The sequence below is a fragment of the Exophiala mesophila genome (genome assembly GCF_000836275.1).
Source record: "Exophiala mesophila strain CBS 40295 unplaced genomic scaffold supercont1.5, whole genome shotgun sequence".
Lineage (NCBI taxonomy): Eukaryota > Fungi > Ascomycota > Eurotiomycetes > Chaetothyriales > Herpotrichiellaceae > Exophiala > Exophiala mesophila.
Window position 1 is genome coordinate 959,584 of NW_015622508.1, and position 25,621 is coordinate 985,204.

Consider the following 25,621-nt stretch of genomic DNA (forward strand, 5'->3'; position numbering starts at 1 on the left):
AACCCAAAGTGGAAATCCTTCCGAATATTTACGTTTCTACTTCTAGTGAATCCCGACTGCTTCTGAACGCGTCGTCTGCGACATCAGTGATCCTCGGATTCACACAATCGTGGGAATACACCAGAAGAAATTACCATTCGAAGCATGTGGCGTTCAATATCTCCGCTAGCATAGCCGAAACGACGACACAATGTCCGCTAAGGTGCCTTCCCTTGAAGGCTTGCGGAAAGACCTGAAATCGGGAGCCCCCTCAATCGACACCCTCAGATATCTACGTTCCATTCTAAGCCCGAACCCACAGAAAAAACAACATGCTGCAACGGTTCCCTCCAAGGATAAATCTTCCAAGATTACAGCGTCCACAAAGCCTGCGCCGCCGAAGCCAAAGCCAAAGTCGTCTCGGGCTGGGCCTCAAGCCATCCCAGTCCATAAGGATTTAACAACCTCCATACCAGACCTAACGTCTCAAGACCGGCGAAAACTAGCCACTGAAGTGTTCAATTCGACCCTTAAACAGCTTGGTGAGGCGGTTAAAATACAAAAGGCAAAGCTTCAAGTTGGCTTAGAAGCCGAGGAGAACAATGCCTTTCAGCAAGAACCATTACAGCAACGCTCGCCGAACAAGGGTAAAGGGCGGTCGGCCGACACCAAGAGTAGAATGAAGAATACGACTAAGACTTCGATCGCCTCACCTGAAGAGCTCTGGGCCACACAGGCTGGATGTGCCCTGACCGCATTGTGTTGTTTGCGGGTTTGCGACACTTCAGAAATCAGCGAAAAGGCAGCCCAGAACCAAAGCCTCGTGAATGGATCTCTTATTCTCTTGGACCGAAGTATCACTTTAAACCTTGCAGCTGAGGCTGAGGCACAAGCAAAAGCCATCTACGAGCTTCACTGCTCTCAGACGGCGACTGCGTCTCAAGACCTGTCCCATCCTTCGACGACATTATCCGATTATCTTCTCGGCGGATCGGATGCAATTACTGCCAAAAGAGACTTCAGTTTCACTGTTTCTTTCCAAAGCCAAATGCTGCGACTCGCCCTCCTTCTTGGTGCACAGTGTGTCAACAATAATTTGGTGCAGTCCCTCAACCTGCAAACTGTTGGAAGCCCTGGGTGGGTCACAATTCAAGGATTGCAACTTGGACATCAAACTCCAGAAACAGCTGGCTCTCAACTCCGAACAATATCATTGGCTATCTCGAAGCTACACTCGATCGCTGTTAAAACTGAACACAGCATGGTGCAGCCTGATATCGCTTACTCTTTATATTGTATTGGCCTGCAGATCAAGTTTGAGTCTTGGAAATACCTCCATATCACTCCGAACCCTTACAACGATGTCTGGCGACACTTTATCATTGCCATGAGGAAGTTTACAGCAATGAGCAGTACGCCTGGACATGCGGAACTAATCTTGATATCAATCAGAAGAGTGCAAGCGTCCCTGAAGTCTCTGGATTTGGGCATTTCTCTGCCTCCAGAACTGCTGGAATCATTGGCCCGCGCGAAGGCTCATATATCCCATCACAAAGGCATCGATGAATTGATCAGGGATGCTGCTGGAACATCAGACCCCACAACCGCGCTTATTCTTAAATTTGAGAGTATCGTCTCGTCTCTAAGTCAAATGCCCACCGACGCCGCAGCGGCTATGAAATGTTTGGCTGAAGATATGGGAACATTCCCAGCGACGCCGGAATTGAAAATGGCCCAGCTTCAACGTTTACTACTTGCTGCTGCTCCACTTCGCAAGGCGTTGCTGTCAATGGTCTCGCCGAGTCTGCCGACTGACGTGCATAAGCCTGTGACTGAGCATTTCCAAAAGAGCTGTACAGTCTTACTCACCACTTGTGCGGACTTTCTCTTCCGAAAAGTGAAAGCGATCTCAGAGGCATCTTCGACAGATATCAGCCTAGAGCAGACTCGTGCATACTTGGCAACGTTATTAAAGAACGCGGATGTGTTGCTCATCCTAGAGAGGATGCCTCTTGTTCACAAAGACAGGCACTCAGATCATGAACAAGATTTCCTTGAACACAGCCGAACGATCCTTTCGTTCGTCAGTGCACAGTCTGCAGCCTTGGAGAGTAATCAAGCACTTCGGACAAGTGTTCACCAAATGCAACTTCGCATTTCTCAGGCGTACTGGTTGAGATATCTCGACGCCGTTGAATCGAGAAAGCCCACAACAGTGCATACTTGTCTCTTGCAGTCCAGTTTAGATGGCCTGGATGGATTATCAGTCCCACAGAAAATAGCCGCACATGCTTGCTTGAAGTATCAGAGGCTTGCTTCGTGCTTCATCGAAATTAACGAGCAAGATAAGGCTGTGTCCGCTCTGAAAACGGCGATCAATTTAGATATTCAGAATGGTTCCTTGGACATTGCTGTGCAAAGAGCACAAAATCATCCTTTCCATCAAGTCTGGGCTCAATCAGAATCAGCTGCTTGTGTCGGTCTTGGTAACAACTTGGCCACCTTTGCGCGGGTATCTTTCTCATCATCAACCAAGCTTACTACGGACGAAATGTTCTTCGACCCTCAAGAATCTTCAGCTATCCACCGGGCCGTCGTGATCGACAAACAGGTCTACACGGTGCTTTTGCTCGGAAAGACTCTCAATACTCAACAGGTGCGATGCCTGTCTTTACAAATCAAGTTCTTACTTGAGCTACTGTCGGAACCGCAATACCATGTTCTGCAGCTAGGCTTCCTGAGTCGCCTTTTACATCTGCAACTGAGTAGCCCTATCAAGGTTCTCAATGATCTGATCGACCCTGGTCGTATTGAAGGATGCCTTGCATCGACAAAAATGCCTCACAAGGATGTATACCTCCACCCGTATTGGACAGTCTTGGTGCACGTCTTGAACCTTCAGTATGACATGGCGACTGGACAAGTTCTCTCCCACCGGTTAGAAGAACATTTGCACCGATTAGGAAATGCGATCCTACATTGCCAAAACCTAGAGAGCTTCTCGAAGATCGTGGGAAACGCTGACGTGCTATTGAACGTCCTTCAGCATTGCGTCAATTACGCGTATCACTTCGAAACCCTTAGATGTGGTCGGGTTGCTTTGGAAATGATGCGAGTTATCATGGATCATGGCAACCCAGATGTGGCAAGGTCAAAGCCTGACGTCCTCCTACAACTCGCTCGACTTCATATCCGTCTTCGTGATGTGGCAGCTACTAATGATGCCTTGTGCGCTGCTGAACTTGCAGTGGCTGCACAGGGAACGGATCCCGTGGCTAAGCTTTTATATGCAATATTGCAGTCAGAGCAACACTTGCTCCTCGAGAACTTTGCGAAAAGCTCCACATATCTGGCTCAGGCTAGGTCGGTTTGGGAGACCATGCAAATGTCTACGAATACTTCTCGCAAAGCTCGCTTGAACCTACAGACGTTACTGTGTCAGGCTACCAATATTGCATCCCGGCTTGCGTTTCAGATGAGAGACCTCCCAAAAGCAGTGATATACGCGCGCCAATCAGTCAAGATTATTGCTGGGATATGGGCATCGATCGAGAGAAACGCGGGCCAGGTTCAGGATGACAGCAGTGCAAGCCCCGACAGCTCGTTAGGCAACCTAGCGACTGAAATGTCAAGACTTGAGATCTCAGACAAGCACGAGATACGTCGAGAGAATTACAATGTCGCCATTCATTGTCAGCACGCAATGCTTTATTGTTCCAGCTTTGAGAATTATGCCTCGCTGACATCCCATTGTGGATCATATCAAACGGCAGTTTTCTTCTTGGAGCAATCTTTGACCGTTGCAAAGAAGGTTGGACTACTATCGTGTACTGATGGTATAAACAGCTCGCTTGCCTTGCTCCATGCCCGGGCAGACAAGCACACCAAAGCTAAGGAGAGCATCCAGTCTTGTGTACCGATTCCACAGCAATGTGACCTCAATCTCGAGAGGATTTGGATCATGATCGATCAAGCGGACACATATCTTCAATTAGGAGAGTATGAGACGGCCAATAAAATGTTAGAGGAAGCTCGTCAGCAGCTTTCTCCCGGCCAAAGCAAGGGAACGGAGAAGAGTATTGGGAGAACTGCGCCCAAACAGCAGACGTCTGTCGCTCCCAGAAGAAAGGCGCCCTCCAAAACCGCACCACCGAAGGCCTCCAAAGCCATGGTATCAAGTGAGAAGTTTCAGACAATCGGCACTCTAGGAACAAAAATTGCCCTGAAAAGGATATCAGCAATTCAAGGCGAGCTTTCCCTGCGGAGCAACACACTGGTTTCGTTGCCGTGTATCGGTGGTGACGACCCAGACCGCCGCAATCCCCGGAAAGCAATCAGTGAAGCGCAGAAGTTGGTGCACGCGGCATTGGCACAATTCTCAGAGGATGCGGCAAACAATGTTCTCGTTGAAACAGCGGTGGGGGTTCCTGTAAGATACAAGTCATCCGGTAAGGGTGGCAGAGTGTCGTTTGTGCAGACTGCCGGCCCAAAAGCGGCCGGGGACAAGACTGTGTCACGAAAGTCAAAGGAAGCAAAGCCTAACCTGCCGCAGGACCAGGTGGCTGATGGAAGGAGTCTTCTTCTCCAGGCCTACGAGCAAATTTGCAATCTAAAGAAGGAAAGTGGATGGCTGCTCCCATCGGATTCGGTGCACGCAATTCATAGGATCTTGTCCCAGATCACGTTGCTCTCCAGTGCTCTAGGAGAAGCCCAGGTTACCTCATCAGCACAACTCTTGAGTGTTGCCATGTGTCCGTTGGACGAGATGCAAGATCGGGCCACCGCCCTGACAAACGGTGAGGTTGCAACGGCCGATGTTGCCAACATGCATCAGTGGCCAGCTCTCCTGGCAGAACAAGCTGGTGCCACGCATGAATCTATCAGCGAAACTGTGCCAAAATCTATGTTGGAGTCAATTCCATCGACATGGTCAATTGTCTCAATAGGTTTGAATGACGGTCAGAACGAGCTCCTAGTGACCAGAACGTCATACGGCCAGTCGCCGTTCGTGCTAAGAATCCCTCTCGTCCGACCAGATCCAACCGAGTTGGATCATGAGGACCTCAGTTTTGAGAAGGCAAAGGACGAGCTTCAGAAGATTGTGATTGCTGCAAATCGATCGGCTCATGATGCAAGGGGTTGCGCACCAGACAAGAATACCAGGAAAGCATGGTTCGCAGAACGCCAGGCATTAGATGCACGACTTGCCGCTCTCCTGGAGAACATGGAGAACATCTGGTTTGGAGGTTTTCGAGGATTGCTTTCCTCGGGCGGTCGCCATCCAGCTGCACTCTCGCGCTTCGCCAAAAGCATGACGGGCATCCTCAATCGACACCTACCATCGCGACAAAAAACGGTCAAGGGGCAGGTGACAACCAAGGTTGAGCTACACACTCACGTGTTGGAGTTGTTTGTGGCTCTAGGTCACCCTCGAGGACAAGACCTTGAAGAATCCATCACGGACCTCATCTACTTTGTGATTGACGTTTTGCAGTTCAATGGAGAACGCAATGCGTACGATGAGATCGACTTCGACAGTGTGCTTGTTGAAGTTCTGGATGCATTGCACGCGTATCACGATGAAGTGTCAAAGGCAAATCACGAGGATGATTGGCATGTGGTGTTGATTCTAGACAAAGAACTACAAGCATTTCCGTGGGAGTCACTTCCATGCATGAGATCGCGGTCTGTGTCGAGAATGCCTTCACTAAAAGCAACATGGACGAGGTTGGAGAGTATGCGCAAACAAGAGAAGCACAAGCAAGGCTTAGTCGCATCGTCAGCCAAAGGAACATTCATTCTCAATCCGTCGTCGGATCTCAAGTCGACACAAGAGACATTCCAGCCCATCTTTGAACGTCAACTCTCGCACTTCAAGGGCATCATCAACCAAGCCCCGAGTGAAACGGCTTTTGAGAATGCGTTAAGGATGGATGATGTGCTACTATACTTTGGGCACGGCGGAGGAGCACAGTACATTCGAGGTGGCACCATCCGCAAGATGAAGCAGTGTGCTGTAACGCTCCTGATGGGATGCAGCAGTGCTAAGCTGACGGAGTACGGAGTATTTGAGTCGCAAGGGATGCCATGGAACTATATCAGCGGAGGCAGTGCTGCAGTAGTAGGGACATTGTGGGATGTGACAGATCGAGACATTGACCGATTTGCCATGGAATTGATGACCGAGTGGGGGTTGCTTGAGAAGAACGGGGAGACGAGCAACAAGACGGGCAAAAAAAGATCGGACAAGCAGGACACAAAACTGGGAAAGGCATCTCTCAGTGAAGCAGTTGCAGGAGCACGAGACGGCTGCCTCCTGAAATATTTGAATGGGGCAGCACCTGTGGTTTATGGAGTGCCAGTGTATCTGGAATAAATAGGGACAAGATGTTGCCCTAGTTGAACTATTGGACTTTGATTTGTTCGTATTCTTATTCGCGACCAAGACCCAACAGCAACCTCGGAACAATACCCGTGTTCGACCCGCTCAGGGTGAGGAGATCATGATGTTGATCACCTTGAATAAAGCCATCTGATATACAGATGTTGGGCGTTGAAGGAAGCATGAAGTATCGAGGTCGACGTGCCAAGGCTAGATGCTAACATAAAGAGGTTAGCGTATGTTAGTGTAGGTTAGAGAAACGCATTAGGGAACCCGCTTAGGCCGCCAATCATCGTAAAGCCCTGGGATGTCATTCGCGCTTGCCTACTCGTACTCGTAAGGTTCGCACCTACCAGCCCCCCGAACCCGAGGGCCCCTCCAACAACGTCAGGCTCGGCAGGACCAGGCAACCACTTTACAGTAGCTCCTGCCTCTCATTGGAAACCGTCATATATCATCTCCATCTTCCTCCGCTGCACTGCTTCTCTCTGGTTCTCTCAATCATTTGACCTTGGGTCTATCAATAACATCTGCAACCAAAGTACACGAACCATCTACTAACTGCTACTAACAAGCAATCCATTGGAATCATACATATATACTTTCTGATCCACTGCAACAAGTAAACAACGCGTCTCGTCCTCGCCCCTATATAACTCACCGTCTCTCCCAGTTCTTCTTCTCACTTTACAAACTTCTCCATTACCAGAGACTACTTGTTCCAAACAGCTCGACCGTGACAGATTCATCTTGTTCGCTCGATCAAAGCTACAAACCAATTCATCACAATTCCATGCAACTCGACTCTCATCGTTGTCAACCAAGCTTCGCAGAAATGCATTTTCCACTCTTCCGCCGCTGTGGCGCGCTTCCCACCGCAACTTCTACTCCTCATGATGCTCTCCCTGCCACTGACCCCAATGGCCCAGTCGAAGACTGGCAAACTGTCCGCCGCTTCCATTTCAGGATGATGCGAAAGCAAGTCCGCAGTGTCATCTTTATGATGGCACTCATGGAAGCTCTTCGCCATGGCCCTCTCCAACTTGCCTACTCTGGCAAACATGGCTACCCTCAACCTGGTCCAGAGGACTTTGGTGTATGTTGTCCTCTGTCTCGTCTTGATTGTGACTTGAATGCTAATGTCCCATTCGCAGATTGCCTACAATGTGGGCTACTTCTTGAGCTGGCTCTATGTGTGCTTGTTCATGATCGTTTATGTCCCCCTCTTCAGTGTATGTTTTTCTCCCCTGCACACTACCATATCAACCTGCTAACCTTCGCAAGTGGTGGGTTCCAAAGTCTGAACCATCCGACTCCACCGACCCCTCTGCCACCGACAAGCTTGCCCATGTCCTCAAGGTTATCAACATGTACCTTATTCCGTTCACCATTGGCATTGCCCTTGTCCAACATCTCTTCTACATTGTGTCATGCTTCATCTATGTCGACTCGCGAGCAAAGAAATCCTGCGCCTTTCCTCCCAACACACGCAAGAATTGGATTGTCCGCGGCTTGTTCCTCCTCGGCATCGCCATCTCCACTATCTCTGGCTACTTCATCTTCAAGATGCTCGCAGCACAAGATCTCGCTCATGTCAAAGACATTGAATACTACATTATTGTTGTTCCCTTCCAGATCAACTTTGGCATCTTCCTCGGAACCATAATGCAATTCCGCATGGAAAAGATTGCCGCTCGTCGTGCTGCCAAAGCTGCTCGCGCCGAATTCAATGCTTCATACTCTGAAAAACAAAGACTTCTCGACGTCTAGCTTACGATTGGGAAATCAGTCAAGAACAAGACTTCAAAAATTTTTACCGAAGTGGTCTATAAATCAACTCCAATCGTTCTTCCTCCTGTTCGGTCCAAGAAAACCACCACCAAGTCTACTGCCACTGCCTCTGCCACTGCCTCCAAGACGGCTACTACTACTTCTGCCGATACAATTGCCAATGACACTGCCACTACAACCAGGAGACGACCTGTAAATCATGCCACGATTTTACAGATCGATCCTAGTCAGCCAAGAACGTCAACGGACCCTCTCTCTGTCATTGCGACAACCTTCGAGGACCACAAAGCGGCCCAGGTCCTCGAAGCAAAGTACATTGTGGCCAACCAACGAGTCCGAATATGGAACAAACTTGTTCGGGCTGGGGCGGGCATCGGCGGCTTCGACCCGGCGGAGCCCCGGGTCCTCGACAAACTAGCCTGGGAGCTAGTTGTCGAGGGCCAGGGCCGGAAGCCGGTCGTGCCTGTGGGTGCCCGCCGGCTGAGGCGGACTGGCCGCCTGTCCGATTATTCGGGCAGTTGGTCCAGAGGGGGTGAATAGGGGCATGGGGGGAGGACGACTATCATTATATATATTGTTATGGGGGAGGGCACCACTATCATCAGGCATTATTAGGCATTATTAGGCGGGTGGGGACCGGGACAACTATATTCATATTCATTGTTAGGAAGGGCGGTCCCTTAAAGGTATTAAATAGTATTATTGTTATAAATGAATGATTCATGCAATAACTGTTCTGTTTGTGTTGCCAACCGTGTGTTTCTGTTTCTGCTTCTGTTGACTTCCTTAAAAACTTCGAGTCTGTCATAAGACCTTATGGTTAACGTCAAACGAGTAAGGCCGGCAAGGAAGACGGGACATTATGTCTCATTGTACGCAATGAAGGACGTCAGATTTATATACGTAATTAAACCACCTCCTGGGTGGACAGGTAGGTACCTAGGTAGGCAGGTGAGGAAAAACAATCGAATTCACTCATCCCATCCCCCTCGGGCCCCTCGGTCTACTCCTCTCATCATTCTCCTTTTGTTCCTGAACTCTCTTCGCCGCGCGTCTCGCCCTCTCTTTCTCTCTCCTCATCCGTTCTCTCGCAGTCATATCACGCGTCGCCGAATCCTGTAACGCACGCGGTCCACCCACAATCTCATACGAATATGTTTTACTTCCAGGACAGGGACATGCATCCCAAGGGGCGATGTTGCCGTATAATGTGTTGCGGTTGTTGGTGACATCCGTCATGGCGGCGGAGTTGAATGTGGGTGTGGGAATGGGAGATGAGGAGAAGGTTGTGGATGTGGATACTATGGATGAAGAGGATGAGAGGCGGGGTTTTGACGGAGATTTAAAGGATGGGGTTTTGGAAGGTGATGATCTGGCAGGTGACATGGTCATTGGTTTTAATGCTCGGTCATGACTCTCGTGGTTATGGTCATGATCATGAGATTGATTGCCACAGGCTCCTTTACTTCCGCAGAGTGTTTTGCCGAGATTCGACATATGAAAAGGCGACGACGACGACGACGATGATGATCCATTGCTGCCGCTGCCGCCGCCGCTGCCGCCGCCGCTGCCGCCAGCACTGCTTGAAGACTCTGGGATACATGCTAATGGTAGAACAGTCCGTGGTTCATAGCGGACTTTATGGCTTCGCATTGTAAAGACATGTGATCCAATGAATGGTAATGGTCGTGGTCCGGATGGTCGTGCTGCTGGGGCGGGGAGAGTGGGGAGTGTAGGGAGGGGTTTTTCATCATCGTCATCATTATCAATATTGTTAGGGATTTGACGGATTGATGGAATGCGTGTGATGGCATCGACTGGTTGTTGGGATTCGATGTCGAAGAGAAATGATGTAGGCGTGCTGGAAGGGTCGGTGATGGATGTGATGGAGAGGTCGGGGCTGGGTTGACCGACTGTTTGGTCATTAGAGGAGGAAGAGGGAACTTCAAGGAGGTTATTGGTGTTGTTGCTCGTGTGGGAAGTAGAGGTGTTGCTGGTGGACAGACTAGGTCGTGTGATATCCGGAGAGTGAAATATGGATTTGGAGTTCTTGACCATAAAGTGAACACTGGTATGAGATCGAGTGGAGTCTTGTCGAGGTTTTTGTCGACCGGCGAGAAACCTCGGTGTGAATTGTGTGACTGGATGTCGAAGGGAAGGCAAACAAGCACAAATGATACCTGAATTGACTTCAATGGTCGACCACAATGCAATGGTTTGACCGGCTGCGTTGTTGACCGTCGATGTGTAGACGGCAATAAGGCGAACGATGGAAGCGGCACAGATACTATAAAGGGGATAGTCAGTATATGATATAGTAGTTGGCAGACGGTGTTACTCACAAAGCTCCCAGAAGAAAAAGAAAGATTAGAACAATGGTCTGTTTTCGAGACAGACTCAAAGCTTTCAGAACCCGAATGGGAAGAACACAGATGATGATATCTGTGGCAGAGTTGAAAGATGCGTTGAAGAGCCAAAACGCCAAAAGATCAATACATCTCGCGTTGGCGATAGAAGAGTTCCAAGCGGCAGGGATGGGAGAGCATGAAAAGATTCCAACTAAAAGCGCCGACACTCCATACGCGGTAATGATGCCAGCTAATGCCCAACATGCTCTTCGATATCCGACGTCGATTGAAAATCGTAGATATTGTAAGAGCAATGAGTCCTTTAATAGTAGGACTGCTAAATTGTAGGTCAAGTTTGAAGACCAGAGTTCCTAGTGTGGATAGTCAGAGACGGTAGGACAGATGGACATGTGTCCTGGGATATCCATGGATTTTGCATACCGACACTTGAGCGCCATATGGCGATACTTCTTCTGATGCATTATCGGGAATTGCATTGAAATTCGCTTTTGGTTGTTAGTTCTGATGTGGAGAGAACGGATGGTTTGCGTCTTGACTTACTCTTGGCCGTGACTACTGTCAGAGCAATTGAGGCGGCCAAAGCCAGGAAGATGAGACAGTCATCAACACCGACATTCTTGACAAAGGTAAGTCTGACAAACAGCCTAGCTGCGACACAACATGTCGCCAAAACCGTCAAGGCGACGGCGGCAGCCGCATATGGAGCGAGGCTTGCCATGCTCGTGGCATTGCCCTATATCGAGAGACCACCAGGATGGAAGAAAGAACGCATAAGTAGTAAACAGATATCAGAGCTGCTGGGACGAATGGATCGAAATGGCTGAGTTCTTGAGTGAATATACCGTATTCTTTCTCTTTGGACGCAACGGGAATGAATATTGGTGGGACACGAGAAAGAAAACGAGTATGAGTACGGAGTAGTGGTCTAAACTGATGATGCGGAATTACCTACCTGACGGTAATAGACACATTGAGCCACATGGCCACTGCGCACGTTCTATCATGTTGGCGTCAGTAGCCCAAGTTGGAGAAACCATGGTGATGAGCACGGATGTCGTTGCTCAGACGAATGTTAATGGAGTCGACCATTCTGATTGGTCCGGGGCCCATGAACCATGCAACGGCGACTGACTCGGCCGTGTCCAGACATAGACGATATTGTAAAGTATGAGACGGCCAGACCAAAGCAGACAAGGCATTACATAACCCTGCGAGTTGAACAAAAGACAGTAGATGATCGCTCTAGATCGTCGGCGGATGAGGCGTCCATGGCCGTTGAAAGATCAACGAAAGGGAGGCGGAAGAGGAACGGAAAGGAAAAACTGTCCGGAAGCGGCAACGCCTTGGCCTTCACACCGGACCAATCACAGTTGGGTATGGTGGGCTTCACCCAAGACGACTTCATCAGGCCTTCATCAGCTCGTTGAACTATTCCTCTACAGGGTTTGCATGGTCAAGTGGTAGCCAGTCGTGTTCAGTCCTGTCAATTCTTGTCAGGGTTGTTGACTGGACAGAAATAAAACTTGAACCGTGCAAAGCTTCAGCTTTTCTCGTCGCTATACGACTTTACCTTTGGTGGTCAATCGATGGCCTGTGCTAGCTGATGCAACCGTTTAACCTTCTACTAGATTGGAAACGCTCAGATCATTCCTTGCCTCGACCACATGACCCGTCAGCCAGAACATAGGTCGATTTTTCATGTTGCCCTCGAAAATGGATGATGCTACATGTTGGTTAATGTTTATATCGTGGCATGCGTGGTTCCCGTCACGGGGGGGGGGTGCTCACGGACTGAGTGGACCCCTTCTGGAAAAAGCTGTGACATGTTCTAGTCGATGCTAATTGCCCACAGTGTACTGAGTATGTTGAATCTCTGTCGGTGACATCGCGGGACGTCTATGAACAATACTTCCTCTGACCAGTGATGAGCACAAAGGGGATACTCCTGACCTCGCCTTGTCCCGGTCCTGGCTTGCCCCCGATGAATTCTCCTTCAAACTTTTCCACCATTTTGTCCATAGCCCAGGCCCGCTCGACTTTGACGTTGACGAAGCCAACCTTGTTCATGAGTTTCTCCATTGTATCGATGTGAATGCCATGTCTTGCGACACCCTCCAGCTTGGCTTGAGGGTGGAAGGCCTTTGCTTCTGGGCCATAGTCTTCAAAATCGGTCAAAGCCACCATGCCACTATCATTTAGACATCCGAGCATGGTGGTCAGAAGTCCCTCCAAATCAGGGACATGGTGTAAAACGAGATGTGAGGTGATTAAGTCAAACTTCAAACGTGCACCGTCAGGGGAGTCTTTATTCGCTGGAGGAAGCGAGGGATCCTCGGGGTCCGTTAGTAGGACCGCTACTGGAACAATATTGTCAGGAGAGTTTGGTGCTTTTAACTTCGTTTTGAGAACCTCGATCATGCCAGGAGCTGCATCAATGGCGACCACTTGTTTGGCCAACGGAGCCGTCATGAAGCTTAACAGTCCCGTACCACATCCGATCTCGAGGACGTTGAGGCCGGTCGATCCAGCTGCGGGCCTCAAAGCGGGGAACCGTTGATTGATGGCCTTCAAGGCGTGCTTGCTCGCCTCGTGGACGAATGGATTACTGTCCCAACTGGCCGCCTCAGAATTGAAACGTTCATTCCCAGACGCAGCATCGAGGGACGACGCAGCAGTGGCCATGATCTTGGTTACTTCTGACTGAGGCAAGTGACTTTGCTGGCTGAGGGTTGGAAGGTTTGTTGAGTTGGTGGCACGGATCAGGTAGCTCTGAAAGCCTGCTTTGATTGAGAAAGGTGGTGAGATCTAGCTCGATTAGCATGCCACGTTTTAGCTTCCACGCGCATATCAGCGCAACGTGCTCGTCCCGGTGCCAAGTAGAGGTCATGACTTTTGGAGAGGGAGTTCGTCTCCAGATTCTCCAACTTGGCCAAACCTCGGATACAGGCTCCAGGCGGAAGACCGCCGAACAATCTCCACCCACTAGATGGGAATGTTGTCTTCTAATGGAAGTTTCTCGTGGCGCAAGTCTCGAACCTTGGTTACCGCTATTGAATTTCAACGTGGAAAAAAACGTGAAAACGTGGTCAGATCAATAGTATGGTGATCATGACGTGGAACATGTCAGTATGGAAAACTCAATGAGATGGGTCTACTTAGGCATGATAATTCGGTACTTCTAAGTTGTACCTGTTCATGCCTCGAAGAATCGGAGGCGTCACGGTGGAGGGCGGCTAGAGTGAGCAGGAACGTCTACTACAGGAGATGAAATCCAGAAAATTCCTGTGTGGTGTTTATCCTTTTTATCATTGTCCAAGCTGCAAACTGCGTTTCTTATGTAGTTCAAGATCGTGGATTGGATTCGTTTCGTGATTGCCTGATGAACAAATGATGCCATCGCCCAGGATCACGTGTAACCAAAGAGAGAGGCAGGAGCAAAGAACGAAGGCGTGCCTTCCTAACTTTCAACTACCTCGGGTCAATCGTGCCTTCCGCTTCTTGTTCACCGAGAATCTTACGTGTCCAACCCTAACAACGCGTTTCCGACGCATCTCCTCCCCAGTTCCCAATTCCCCGCGTTTTGCTCTTGTCGTATAACCGAGACTGAGATTCAAGCAAGATGAGACATGATCATTGTCGATGCTGATCAGGTAGGTTCTCGTATTGATGCTGTGTTGAACGAATCTTTGATGTTGTCTACCTTGATCTCCATTTTTCAGCCGCCCACAACCCATCATGGCCACTCTCACAGGTGCAAAAGTCATCGCCCAAGCTTTACATGACTTAGGCGTCACAGTACTTCATACCCTCGTCGGCATTCCAGTCGCTGACATTGCCGAAGAAGCCATTGATTTGGGTATCCGCGTCATAGGATACAGGAATGAACAAGCCTGTAGCTATGCTGCTTCCGCCTATGGTTACCTGACTGCTCGCCCTGGAGTCTGTCTGCTCACTGGTGGACCTGGAATCCTGCATGGTATGGCCGGAGTATGTCTAACCCATCAAGTTGTCTTACTGAACACAAGGGCACAATACTGAACCAACATCATTGACAGATAGGAAATGCTTCAGCAAATGCCTTTCCCCTTCTTGTTCTGGGAGGTTCCTCCGAATCCATTTCCGTCACCAAAGGTGGCTTCCAAGAACTCGATGCCGTCGCCTTGCTCACTCCACACACCAAAACTGCCATTCGACCATCATCTCCAGATCCTACTGCAATTGTCGAGGCCATTCGAACAGCATATCGCATCGCCTGGTATGGACGGCCTGGTCCCACCTTTGTTGACCTCCCTACCGACCTCATCATGGAACCCTCACCGACCAAACGATCAATTGACCAACCAACCATCGCTGTCTCTCCTCCACCAAAGCCTGCTGCTGCCGCCGATGTGATTACCTCTGCTGCCCGTCTACTCAAGTCCTCATCTTCGCCTCTCGTGATCGTGGGCAAAGGCGCTGCATATGCTCGAGCCGAGTCCACTATCCGCTCACTTGTCTCCACCCATCATATCCCTTTTCTCCCAACTCCAATGGGCAAAGGTATTGTCCCAGACTCACATCCACTCAACACCAGTTCTGCTCGGTCCGCAGCTCTCAAACATGCCGATGTCATCCTACTGCTTGGTGCTCGTCTGAACTGGATCCTCCATTTCGGCCAAGCCCCAAAATATCGGCCAGATGTCAAAATCATCCAAGTTGATATCTCCCCTGAGGAGTTGGGTCGGGCAAACTCGATAGGTGAACCGGCAATAAGCATCTTTGGCGACATTGGGCTTGTCATCGACCAATTAAGGGCGGAATTGGGAACCTGGAAGGCGCTGCCTCAACCAACATTCAATGCTGGGGCCACAAATATTCGCAATGATGCCACTGCATCCTATGTTCGCTTGCTTTCCCAATCGGCTGCAAAGAACGAAGCCAAATCGAAAAAGGCCGCCATGAAAGTGACCCCATCAGGAGGCTCGTTGACATACGAGAGAACATACCACATCATCAAGTCGGTTCTCGATCGTCTTTCTCCCCCAGACAATGGTGACATCGTGTATTTGTCAGAAGGTGCAAACACCATGGACATTTCTCGGTCTTCATTTTCTTTAGAACATGCTCGTCAACGTCTGGATGCAGGAACCTGGGGCACGATGGGCGTAGGGCTCGGGTACGCCATCGCGGCCTGGAGTGCACATAACATCCCTCAGCATAGGAAAAAGATCATCTCCCTGGAAGGCGACTCTGCCTTAGGATTTTCCGGCATGGAGATTGAGACCATGGCTCGCCACCGTATGGATATTGTGGTGGTGGTGATGAATAATTCGGGTATCTACAAAGGCGATGCAAGCTCTTCCAAACAATGGAAGGCAATGCAAGACACCATGTCATCTGGTGATGCAGCCACCACCGACAAGCTACAACGAAGTAAAAGCTTACGGTCAACGAGTTTGCTATACGAAACAAGGTATGAGCATCTAGCTGAGATGGTAGGTGGTAGGGGATTTCTCGTCAGAGATGAAAAGCAATTGGAGCATGCGACGAGAGAAGCATTCCTCGAGAAAGAACGAGTTCCCTGTGTGATCAATGTCATTATCGATCCGGGTCTGGATATGCATGCAAGTTTTGGATGGTTGGAAACCAAAGAGAAGCACGGAGGTGGCGAGAGCAAACTATGAGATCAAGTGTGGAGGGATTGAACTGGTATTTCCCGTTGCTGAAGAATCTATTTTGTCTCGGCCAGCCTCGACATCCAAGGGCCATGTCATTGATCTGAGGCAATCCTCCCATTATCATCATTCTTGTAGCAGATTATCCAATGGAACCAGCCAATCGGCCACGTATGACAACTCTGTCCTGATTTGAACGTCCAACCTTGAAGCTCATCATCTGAGACACGACTTCGTAACAAGGCCTTGACCTCATTCGGGGTTCGGGTACGCAGACAGGAGATATATCCATCATAGACCCAGATGAGCGGAACAATGGGCACAAGATATGTGAAGAAGAGATGGCCCAGGGAGTTGCCAAAGTAGAACGGAGTAATAGCCATAGCGAGCGGCCACAATAGGGTAATGGTGATGAAGGAGGACAAGTGTCGAGACTGAAGCTCGAAGATACTAAACCGGAGGACGTCAATTAGTACCACAGCCGGCAGGGGGAGATAATCACATACCAGAACCCATCTGAAGTCTTGACCGTATTCTCCAAAACCTTTACCGCCAGATCGTCATCAAAATGATGAAACGCCAAACTAAACAACCTCATGACTTTTTTCTTTTTCTTTTCCACCCTTCCTCCCGCCACACAATCCAACAACTCACTCGCCTCAGGCGCATCCGTCGCATCCACACTCTTCCTCACATAAGCCACATTATCCGATTTCTTGGTAATAGCTTCCCATGCCGAAACATGGGGATTAATATCAGTAAGGACGAATTGAACTGGATCCTGATCCTGATCCTGATCCTGGTTCTTCCTCTGGCTTTGACGTTGACGTTGACGCTGATCTCGTAACGTTCGATTTAGGTGTTGTTCGATATATGGAGTGGGTCCACCGGCTCCAGATGCGAAATCAACATAGACGTATTCGCCCACTCGTGAGAGACCGAGAACTTGAGTGAGGATTTGTGCGGCGAGGGCAGCGGGTGTGATGCTTTGGATGATGGGGAAGCGATTCGTCCAGCCTAATGTTAGGTAATCTTGGACTTTTTCGCGGAGATACGGTGGGAACCTGTAGGTGGACGGATGGATGAATTGTTGGATTTCTTGTGGAAGAAGGGGCGGGGAGGGGGGAAGGGTATGTATATAGCTTACCATGGTTGGTCGTTGACTTCGAAGAAATGTCTTCTTGAACAGAGAACACGTTCGGCTCCATCGTTGTTGTTCGTGGTGGTTCTGGTGGTGTCTGACCAGCCTGATGTTGAGGTTGATGCCATTCTGTCCTTGGGTGGCCGTGTCGTCGTCAAGCTTATCAGGATAGCTCTGACCTCAAGCTACTAGTAAGCACGCACTTCTGACCTCTCTCACCGGTTGTCAACACAGTAGATGAACTCGTAGAGTCATCATGGAAACATGGTGGGCGATGGATGAAAATCAAAGGTGGTACATACTCAGGTCTTGTGTCTCGTGAAGTTTGGCGGTATTGGTCGACGTCATTTTAATTTGCATGTCGCTAAATAAATATTACGAGTGTCAGCTTACATCTGCATATCAAACTGGACAAATATATAATTTCTCAATATCAATATCAAACTCAGGTTACACATATCTACATAGTACTGTACCTATCGACTCCTCCATCTGATACTCAATCTACCTAATAATCTAGGTACTTACTCACAGTTAACGCAACATACATCCTCGCCTCTCACAAAGCCCCCCCCTCCCTCCACCATGTCCACAATCCTCCACTACACATCCAACCTAGGTTTCCTCCTGCACATCATCTTCGAACTCCCCGCATGTATACAATTCTTCATGTTACCCTCACGACAATTAGGAATCTACACTCCACATGCACATGCACTTATGCGACAATACGCCGTTTTACTCTTTTCATCCGTTCTGATCGCCGGTATCTTTGTCACTCGTCCACCCAGTGAAGTCTCTGCTCAATGTGCGGGTGCTTTGGCGACATATCACGTGGCGCCGGCATTACGATCTATTGCTAGATTACAGAGGCAGATACAGTCGAAACAGGCGGTTTTGATTTCAGAGGCTATGCTGTTTCTCGTGGTTCATTCGGTCTGTGGAGTGTTCTTATTCGATCATATCTGGACCGCTATACAAGTTCCATAGGCCCCAGGCCCCAAGGGGCCTCAAGAAATGGGGAGGTGCGTCCCGACCGAAACCACCTTCTCTTCTCAATCGACATCTTCAGCAACCAATGTCTCTGCCGGACTCTCAGAACCACTGGCTATGGTCTTCCTATGTCTCTTAAACATCATCATTTCCACAGCGATGCCTGGTCCAAATGCACAACCTACAATATGGTCGGTGGTCTGTCCTTCTAAGAGTCGACTCATGACGCTAAAGATGGTCGCGCTCGAGCTGTTGCCATGTGAGATGTACGTCTCATAACTTGCTCGGAGGTGTTCTGGAGTCAGATGCATGACCTTTTCAATCCCCGACATGATGGTCGCTCCACCGGGGTGCAATGCCCAGTCGTAGTCGGATGCTTTGTATTTGCTCTGGTCGACCAGTTCGGGGATCCGACTCACGAGTTCCTCGAAAATGCAAGGAACAGCGTCTGACGTTAGTGCCGGAACTCGTTGTGTGAGGACTACCTTCCAGCCTGGAATCTTTGTCAATGATCGGACACAGGAAGCGAAACAGGAAACTCACCCAAAGGATCTACATCGAACCCCAAATCCTTTTCGGTATTCTCGATGATACGATGATCCCAGTCAAGGAGTTCGAGAACAGGCTCCTCGTCGAAACGGTCGCTGTAACCATTGCCCAGCACTAGAGCAGACGCACAGTCACTGAAGAGGGCAACGCCAATTCTGATATCCTGGTCTTTGTGGATCGATTCCAGCTCGGATCGCACAAAGGAGCTCGAAATCTCACAGGCCAGCACCAAGATCCTGGCAGGTTTCTGACGGAAACTGGAGCCCAGGGCAATATTGGCTGCCGTTCGTAACGCGGCGAGACCTCCTGAACAGCCCACGCCGTGTAGCAGGACTTTCTCGATATTCTGATTTATACCGAGGGCTTTGATCACGTGGTGATCGTAACCTGGATTGGCCGAATTGGTGCATGTGGTCGCAACCACATGAGTGATCTCTGAAATGTCACCGCCCCATTGGTCCAAAGCCTTGCGACAAGCGGCGACAGAGAGTTTCACTCCATGGTCGAGGAATAGTTCTGATAGTTCGGCGATGTTGGGAGGCTCAGGGCGATTGACAATCGGGTGGTCTATCGTGCCAATGGCAGAGCGTGTATCAATCCCCGTGTATTCATTGATGAAGAGCACTTTCTCGAGTCTCCAGTGGTTTGTCAGTACTTGTGTGATTCACGGGGTCGGTCCTCTGGGAGCCAATTAAACTTACGCTGGAGTGCTAGGATAATGCCGACGAGCAAGAGTTGCCAATTCTTCTGGCTTGAGCTCAAAAGGAGGGTATTCGACTCCTATCCCATGTACATGCAAATCTGGTCTCTGGTATGGCGGGGTGACCTTTTTCAGATCTGAACGGAGGGACATGTCTTGACAGAAGAGAAACACCACATGAAAATAACAAGGTCAAAATTAATGTGTCCAGATAGAGGAGTATAGCAAGCGATTGATTTAATCAGGTTCAGTAATGCTGTGCTTTGCCGTGCTGGCTGTACTTTGCTTGACTGAAGAATGAATGATGATGATGATGATGTTGGCTTGGGCGCATGGGAGATGAAACGCTGCCGAGGTGCTTGGGGTTAGTGTAGGTGGTTGTCAGTGTCAGCGTCGCCGTCAGTCAATCAGTCTTTCTGTTGGGATTCGCCTGTGGTGCTGAACAACGAGGGTGAAACGGGTAGCCAGTTAGAGATTCAGCTAGAAAGCGATCGTGGTAATGAAGGGCTTGGATAGATTGGAACAGATGGTCTCTCACCATAAAGTGGTCAGGTCTTGCGACAAAGCACGATCTAAAGGTGTCGACGAGTATGTCAAGCGGATGGATGTGGTGCCATGGCCGATCTGTACTCGTACGCACATGCTGACTCTTGACGTAGTATATCGCCAGTGGCCCGGGGATTTCCTGGACCCAAATGTGACCCCTCGACCCCCGCAGGTTTCGCAGTCGAGTAATTGTTGGGGTGCGAGATTACGTTGCATGGTAAGATGTAGCCGGAAGATCCACGAATCATAGACACGGAGATTCCAATCCCAATACCCAGAGACTGATAGTGGGGGGGAAGGAGGGATCCCTAGGGGCTCTTTAGGTGTGGTTAGGGCGCCGCGGGCTAGCCTTCGACTTGTTTTGGGGGGTGACTTGGGGCACTAGCCTCCCTAATCAGTCATTCTAAGTAAGGAAAGGACGCTTACCACTTGCTCAAAGAACACTCTCTATCTCTCCATCGTACGTAAGGTACTCTGTTGCATATTGCCACCTCACCCAACCCACATCTCTCATCCTCTCTGTCCTACACTTCAGATAAATCCTCGTCCAGTACCCCATAAATGCATCTTGAGCACTTCAATCGCCTGGAGCCATCATGACCCAATAATCCCCAAACGTGCAAGGCGGAATGCATCCAACAATGGCTTGATCCTTGGGAAGGACTTGGCCTATTCCAAGCACAATGATCACCTCATCCTTCCTGTGGACGGGGGCATTGGCAGCTTTTGTCTTTCTGGTCTACTTCTCTCAGGCCCGGACAAGAGTACATCGGGATGGTAAGAAGTTGAGGTAGGTCTTGACATTCTCAGAAGCCCTATTCCCCACGGTGACCTGACCTAACCACCATCATCAGACGACCACCCAATACTCTTCCCCTCCTAGGCAATGCCATTCACTTTCTCAAACCACGACACCAACTTTTCTCTTGGTTCGTCAAATGCCAGAAGCTCTTCGGCCATGAGACCTTTGAGATCTCCGTCCCTTCTCTCCCTCCTGGGGTCGTCATCAACAGTCCAGACAATCTCGAATATGTCTTGAAGAACGAAGCCAACATCACAAAAGGCGACTTCTTCACCGATCGATCATGGGATCTTTTTGGTACAGCAACACCACCCCACCGATCTGCTTCCATCCACAACCGTATGACTAACTTTAGAAAATCAAGGATATGGCATCATTAATGCCACGGGGGATTTGTGGAAAGCCCAGCGTAAAGCAGGTCTAAAGTTCTTTGGTGGTGCCACCCTAGACTCTATGATCGAGGATGTCCTTCCAGAAGTCTATCACTCCGATTCAGGGATGCAAAGACTGCTTTCCCAGGCTGCTGAGGACAACACTGTCGTCGATCTGCAGAAACTCTTTCTCGACTTGACCACGACCGTTGTGGGTTATATGGCGTATGATGTGAGTATTCATTTGCTCCCTTCAACTCTCACCTCCGTCATATCGAGAGCTAATTAACACCAGCTCTAAGATGGAAATACCACCCGACCACCCCTTCAGCGTGGCATTCGACCATGCCTCTAACAACATCGGCCTGCGTTTTCAAAACCCTCTTTGGAGACTCACCGAGATCTTCACCGGGGGGGCCTTCCGTGCCTCACTCCGAGAAGTCAAGCAATTCGGACGACACATCATACTCAACGCACGCAAAAGACGAGCTCGCACAGCATTCGAAAGCCTGATCACAGAGGCGGACGGAGGTCCTCCTGGCGATGGTCTTGGTTCAGGATTTGGTACCCTCATTGACAGCTTGATTGAGAGCTTTCCCAACCCGACAATCGTGGCCGATGCAGCATTGAACTTTCTCAGCGCTGGCCGTGATACAACCGCCCAGAGTCTGACATGGACCATGTACGCACTGTTGCGCAATCCAGAAATTCTACCTCAACTTCACACCGAAATCGACAAAGTCTTCGATCCTTTCCAAACTCCTCCTTCCTCTCCGTCGTCCGAACATATTCCCCATGTCGAGCAATCTGCGCCTGACTCCACAACTATCGAAGACGATTTAATAACGACCCCACCCGCCATCACAATGTCTCATCTTCAACCTGCCTCTCTCCCCACTTTATATTCCATCTTCTATGAATCTCTCCGCCTGTACCCACCAATACCCTTCGAAATCAAACAGACCCTTGCCCCATTGACTCTCCCCGACGGAACCTTTCTTCCCAAGGATGCCGTTGTCGTCTGGTGTATCTGGGCACTAAACCGGTCCACATTGACCTTTGGACCCGACGCCGAATCGTTCCGCCCCGGACGCTGGCTCGATGATTCAGGAAAACGACTTGTTAGAAGATCCGAGGCTGAGTTCCCAGTCTTCAACGGCGGGCCGCGTGCCTGCTTGGGTAAGAAGATGGCAGAAGTTATGGTATGTTGGGTTCTGGGCACCGTTCTGGCAGAGTTTGAATTTGAGCTTGAGGACGAACTCGAGAGGGAGGCAGATAAGGATCAGTCTGCGACGAATCGTACGAATGGTCAAGAGAGGACCAGCGCAAATAGTCTGACCTTGCCCATGTTGGATGGCTTACCGGTTCGAGTGCGCCGGCGTCATTGAGATATGATCTAGAACCGGTCTGAGAAAAAGACAACTTAATGCTATGGTCACGTTGTGCAGGTCTCTAGAGAACAAGAGAAGAAAATGGATGCAATGCAATCATGAGGAAAGACTGGTTTGATAGGGTTCGAACGATACAAGGAGCTTCTCACTTGGAAGGAAGATGACTATAAGTACTTAGTTCAGGACCACCTATGGAGACATTGCGATAGAGACATCTAGTTGAGCAAGATCCCTTCACTTGTCTCACTCCTTGTTCTACAGTGACTTCCTAAGTATGTCATGGCTAGTTGGTTGGTAGGTACAAAGCAAGGAACTCCAATCGCAATGATGTAAAGTTACGTTAAAGTAGACCATGTCCATGTCCATGTTACGTTCCTGTTCATGTCCATGTCCATGTCCAAACGCCTATCATCATACCTCTTCATCAACGTCATGGTCAGCCACACTCTCATAAGCCATGCCTCTCGTTCTACTCCCACCACCTCTCAACCTCAACGGTACATCGTACAGACGTGTATAATCGACAATCTCACCACCAAGATACCCCTCGCCATTATTTCTCTTCCCAAACAACGGGGCCGGATCCATCCAGAAATCGCGACAATTGCCAATACAACCGCGAGAGAACGGGTTTCTATTGCGGGACTGCAACGTCCCCTGGGATGCATCTGACGCAGTGGCCAAAAACGCATCTAGACCAATCAACTTCTTCCACCGCGTGAGACATCCATCTGGTCGGCGAGGGATGGGGTCGATTCGTGTAGATGCGGCGGCTGTGTCGTTGAGGGAAGTAGTTGCTGATGTTGCGCCTTGGGTGATTTGATGGCGGTGTTGGGGGAGAATAGGACGTGGTGAAGATGAATTTTCGTGACGTTTCATGTTTTCATACGTCGTTTGGTTTTTGGATATTTGTACAGACTGAACCACGATCAACATGGTGACCCAGATCAGTTGCAGACACGCCCACACTGTTAAGGCGACGGTCCAGGGATCGCGGAGGACGAAGCTGCAGATCGATGGGGTCAGGATGTTGCATTGGGCGGCCACTTCGTCTGCAGGTGCGGGAAGGAGGGGGAGGTAGCTGAGTACCAGGCGCACGTAGACGATGATTCCAACCTCGAGACTGAGGATGTAGATGTAAAAGTGCCGGAGGTTGTTGTTTCCCACACAGTTGTGGATCCATGGACAATGGTGGTCCTGTTTCGCCACGCAACGATTGCATCTTCGGCAGTGTTTGGATCTTAGAGGTTTGCGGACCATGCACTGCACGCAGAAATTGTCTTCGTCGAATTTCCAGAGGGAGAATAGCTCTTCGATGACAGCGCGTTGTTGGTTCCGAGATGCCAGTTTCGGTACATACCCTGGGTCGGAGTGCATGGCTGTAAAATAGAAATATGAGGTGCTTGCAAACGCCAGGGCGAAAATGAGGGATGAGAAAGGACTTGTCGAGAATGTGGTTGGTAGGATCGAAGTCACAAAGTCGAAGCCGATCCAGAACAGAGTGGCAGCGAATATGCCTGCCAAGTAAGGAGTCTTGTGAATGACATGAAAGTCGGGAGGCCCAAGCCTGGCAATCCGTTGAGCAAGGTATTGCAGTCCCAAGCATACAACCAAGAAGACCGGTCCTCCAATGTAGATTTCGAAATGCGTGATAAGGTACAAGCCAATCGGCAGGATTAGAAAGGGGTATAAGAAGAAAAACTTGGACATTTTCGAGCGGTCGCGCACAACGGTGTGTAGATTCAGTGGGAGAGTTTTGATGTTGCCAGTCGCATCATATCCGTGATCGGCTAGGGCACGTATATACGGTCTTTTGGTGCTCATTTCTTCGGCACATACGGCGGGAGTCTTGCCTTCGTTCGTTTTGGCGAATCTATCGGCGCCATATTCAATGATTTTGTCCAAGCAGGGCTTCGAGCCTTTAACCAGCGCCCAGTGCAGTGGAGTATATCCGTTGTCATCTGCCGCATTGACATTGGCTCCCCAACGTAGAAGTAAGTCGACACAAGCTGACCATCCTTTGTACCCAGCCCACATCAGGCTGGTATGTCCTTGGGGATCGGGGATGTCCACGGGAATGTTCTGCTGAAGGAGGAGGATTAGGAGCAAGGCGTTTCCGTCAATGGTCGCTAGATGAAGAATGTTGTAACCTTGGCCATCTGTCAGTAAAGGGTCGGCGCCGTTTTGCAACAGAAGATGAACGATGTAGAAGTGGCATCGTTGCGCCGCCCACATCGCTGCCGTGGCATTGGACTCTCCTCCTTTGACGTTGACGTCTGCACCTTGTTCGACCAAGTATTTGCAGACCAAGTATTGGTTGTTGATAGCAGCCCAATGTAAAGGAGTGATCCCGTCTTCATCTTTATGTTTTGCATCATATTTCCCAGACTGGAACATTTTCTGGATGTGTTCGAGAGCGCCGATTCTTGCGCATTGCATGATATCCTCCTCTAGAGGTATCTGGGTGGCTTCCGCTTGACCATTCTGCATTGGCCCGAGTTCGACATCCTCTGAGGTCAGCTGGGGTGAGGCAACATTGGCTTTCGATGTGGGAGGGTGGGAAGGTCTTTGGAGTTCAGTCGAAGACATGGTGGAGAGGTGATCTGGGCTTCGATGATCATGAAAAGAAGCATGCCGCTGAAAGGAACATGACACAGGGATGGGCCCAAAATTTGTGGAATTCGAGGGACCGGAGAAAATGGTCACAGGCACCTCCTAGGCTCCTCTCGTAACTCCTGGGATTTTGTTTAAGTTGCGTTGCGATCCTTCAGGAAGGTTGGTTGCACAGCCGCAAGTAATCGTAGGCTCTAAGGAGCCCAGTAGTGAGCGTGCGCCTGCAGAATCCCCTGTCAACCGTGACAGCCTGGCGCAGATGACAAAAGTTCGAGGCTGCTTTACACCTTTGGGCCACGTAAGGGTTTGTTTGTTTGGAGATATCCCTAGCGACTTGAGC

General features: G+C 49.7%; 9 protein-coding genes across 9 annotated transcripts; 5 read left to right on the forward strand and 4 right to left on the reverse strand.

The window, feature by feature from the left end:
- Positions 1 to 190: 190 nt before the first annotated feature.
- On the forward strand, positions 191 to 6,397 carry PV10_07119 (uncharacterized protein; the record flags this gene model as incomplete). The annotated part of the gene is made up of 1 exon (XM_016371981.1): positions 191 to 6,397. One exon carries the CDS (start codon positions 191 to 193, stop codon positions 6,353 to 6,355), a length of 6,165 nt encoding a protein of 2,054 aa, XP_016221313.1. The 3' UTR covers positions 6,356 to 6,397.
- A 452-nt stretch (positions 6,398 to 6,849) lies between these two features.
- PV10_07120 (uncharacterized protein) lies at positions 6,850 to 8,880 on the forward strand. The gene is made up of 3 exons (XM_016371982.1): positions 6,850 to 7,457; positions 7,516 to 7,593; positions 7,646 to 8,880. Exons 1-3 carry the CDS (start codon positions 7,155 to 7,157, stop codon positions 8,129 to 8,131), a joined length of 867 nt encoding a protein of 288 aa, XP_016221314.1. The 5' UTR covers positions 6,850 to 7,154; the 3' UTR covers positions 8,132 to 8,880.
- A 3,123-nt stretch (positions 8,881 to 12,003) lies between these two features.
- PV10_07121 (uncharacterized protein) lies at positions 12,004 to 13,322 on the reverse strand. The gene is made up of 2 exons (XM_016371983.1): positions 12,310 to 13,322; positions 12,004 to 12,244 (listed from the first exon to the last, which is right to left on the reverse strand). The coding sequence occupies exon 1, from the start codon at positions 13,201 to 13,203 to the stop codon at positions 12,418 to 12,420; it is 786 nt and encodes a 261-aa protein (XP_016221315.1). The 5' UTR covers positions 13,204 to 13,322; the 3' UTR covers positions 12,004 to 12,244; positions 12,310 to 12,417.
- A 934-nt stretch (positions 13,323 to 14,256) lies between these two features.
- PV10_07122 (uncharacterized protein) lies at positions 14,257 to 16,235 on the forward strand (the record flags this gene model as incomplete). Its single annotated transcript, XM_016371984.1, has 2 exons — positions 14,257 to 14,508; positions 14,577 to 16,235. The coding sequence occupies 2 exons, from the start codon at positions 14,257 to 14,259 to the stop codon at positions 16,182 to 16,184; spliced, it is 1,860 nt and encodes a 619-aa protein (XP_016221316.1). The 3' UTR covers positions 16,185 to 16,235.
- Positions 16,198 to 17,614, reverse strand: PV10_07123 (uncharacterized protein). The gene is made up of 3 exons (XM_016371985.1): positions 17,323 to 17,614; positions 16,682 to 17,239; positions 16,198 to 16,625 (listed from the first exon to the last, which is right to left on the reverse strand). The coding sequence occupies exons 1-3, from the start codon at positions 17,442 to 17,444 to the stop codon at positions 16,271 to 16,273; spliced, it is 1,035 nt and encodes a 344-aa protein (XP_016221317.1). The 5' UTR covers positions 17,445 to 17,614; the 3' UTR covers positions 16,198 to 16,270.
- Positions 17,615 to 17,901: 287 nt separating this feature from the next.
- On the forward strand, positions 17,902 to 18,306 carry PV10_07124 (uncharacterized protein; the record flags this gene model as incomplete). The annotated part of the gene is made up of 1 exon (XM_016371986.1): positions 17,902 to 18,306. The coding sequence occupies one exon, from the start codon at positions 17,902 to 17,904 to the stop codon at positions 18,304 to 18,306; it is 405 nt and encodes a 134-aa protein (XP_016221318.1).
- On the reverse strand, positions 18,222 to 20,195 carry PV10_07125 (uncharacterized protein). Its single transcript, XM_016371987.1, has 3 exons — positions 19,560 to 20,195; positions 18,853 to 19,493; positions 18,222 to 18,802 (listed from the first exon to the last, which is right to left on the reverse strand). The coding sequence occupies exons 1-3, from the start codon at positions 19,709 to 19,711 to the stop codon at positions 18,372 to 18,374; spliced, it is 1,224 nt and encodes a 407-aa protein (XP_016221319.1). The 5' UTR covers positions 19,712 to 20,195; the 3' UTR covers positions 18,222 to 18,371.
- A 413-nt stretch (positions 20,196 to 20,608) lies between these two features.
- Positions 20,609 to 22,921, forward strand: PV10_07126 (uncharacterized protein). The gene is made up of 4 exons (XM_016371988.1): positions 20,609 to 20,894; positions 20,959 to 21,203; positions 21,271 to 21,509; positions 21,580 to 22,921. Exons 1-4 carry the CDS (start codon positions 20,788 to 20,790, stop codon positions 22,663 to 22,665), a joined length of 1,677 nt encoding a protein of 558 aa, XP_016221320.1. The 5' UTR covers positions 20,609 to 20,787; the 3' UTR covers positions 22,666 to 22,921.
- PV10_07127 (uncharacterized protein) lies at positions 22,841 to 25,437 on the reverse strand. Its single transcript, XM_016371989.1, has one exon. The coding sequence runs from the start codon at positions 25,255 to 25,257 to the stop codon at positions 23,080 to 23,082; it is 2,178 nt and encodes a 725-aa protein (XP_016221321.1). The 5' UTR covers positions 25,258 to 25,437; the 3' UTR covers positions 22,841 to 23,079.
- Between the last annotated feature and the right edge of the window lie 184 nt (positions 25,438 to 25,621).

Coding starts and splice junctions, on each gene's coding strand:
- PV10_07120 (XM_016371982.1), top strand. CDS start 7,155: ATGCAACTCGACTCTCATCGTTGTCAACCAAGCTTCGCAGAAATGCAT. Junction 7,458..7,515: donor CTGGTCCAGAGGACTTTGGT/GTATGTTGTCCT, acceptor TCCCATTCGCAG/ATTGCCTACAATGTGGGCTA. Junction 7,594..7,645: donor TTTATGTCCCCCTCTTCAGT/GTATGTTTTTCT, acceptor AACCTTCGCAAG/TGGTGGGTTCCAAAGTCTGA.
- PV10_07121 (XM_016371983.1), bottom strand. CDS start 13,203: ATGGCCACTGCTGCGTCGTCCCTCGATGCTGCGTCTGGGAATGAACGT.
- PV10_07123 (XM_016371985.1), bottom strand. CDS start 17,444: ATGGCATCAACCTCAACATCAGGCTGGTCAGACACCACCAGAACCACC. Junction 17,240..17,322: donor GAAGTCAACGACCAACCATG/GTAAGCTATATA, acceptor GTCCACCTACAG/GTTCCCACCGTATCTCCGCG. Junction 16,626..16,681: donor AAGACTTCAGATGGGTTCTG/GTATGTGATTAT, acceptor CCTCCGGTTTAG/TATCTTCGAGCTTCAGTCTC.
- PV10_07125 (XM_016371987.1), bottom strand. CDS start 19,711: ATGTCCCTCCGTTCAGATCTGAAAAAGGTCACCCCGCCATACCAGAGA. Junction 19,494..19,559: donor CATTATCCTAGCACTCCAGC/GTAAGTTTAATT, acceptor AAACCACTGGAG/ACTCGAGAAAGTGCTCTTCA. Junction 18,803..18,852: donor GTTCGATGTAGATCCTTTGG/GTGAGTTTCCTG, acceptor CAAAGATTCCAG/GCTGGAAGGTAGTCCTCACA.
- PV10_07126 (XM_016371988.1), top strand. CDS start 20,788: ATGATCACCTCATCCTTCCTGTGGACGGGGGCATTGGCAGCTTTTGTC. Junction 20,895..20,958: donor CGGGATGGTAAGAAGTTGAG/GTAGGTCTTGAC, acceptor CACCATCATCAG/ACGACCACCCAATACTCTTC. Junction 21,510..21,579: donor TGGGTTATATGGCGTATGAT/GTGAGTATTCAT, acceptor ACCAGCTCTAAG/ATGGAAATACCACCCGACCA.
- PV10_07127 (XM_016371989.1), bottom strand. CDS start 25,257: ATGTCTTCGACTGAACTCCAAAGACCTTCCCACCCTCCCACATCGAAA.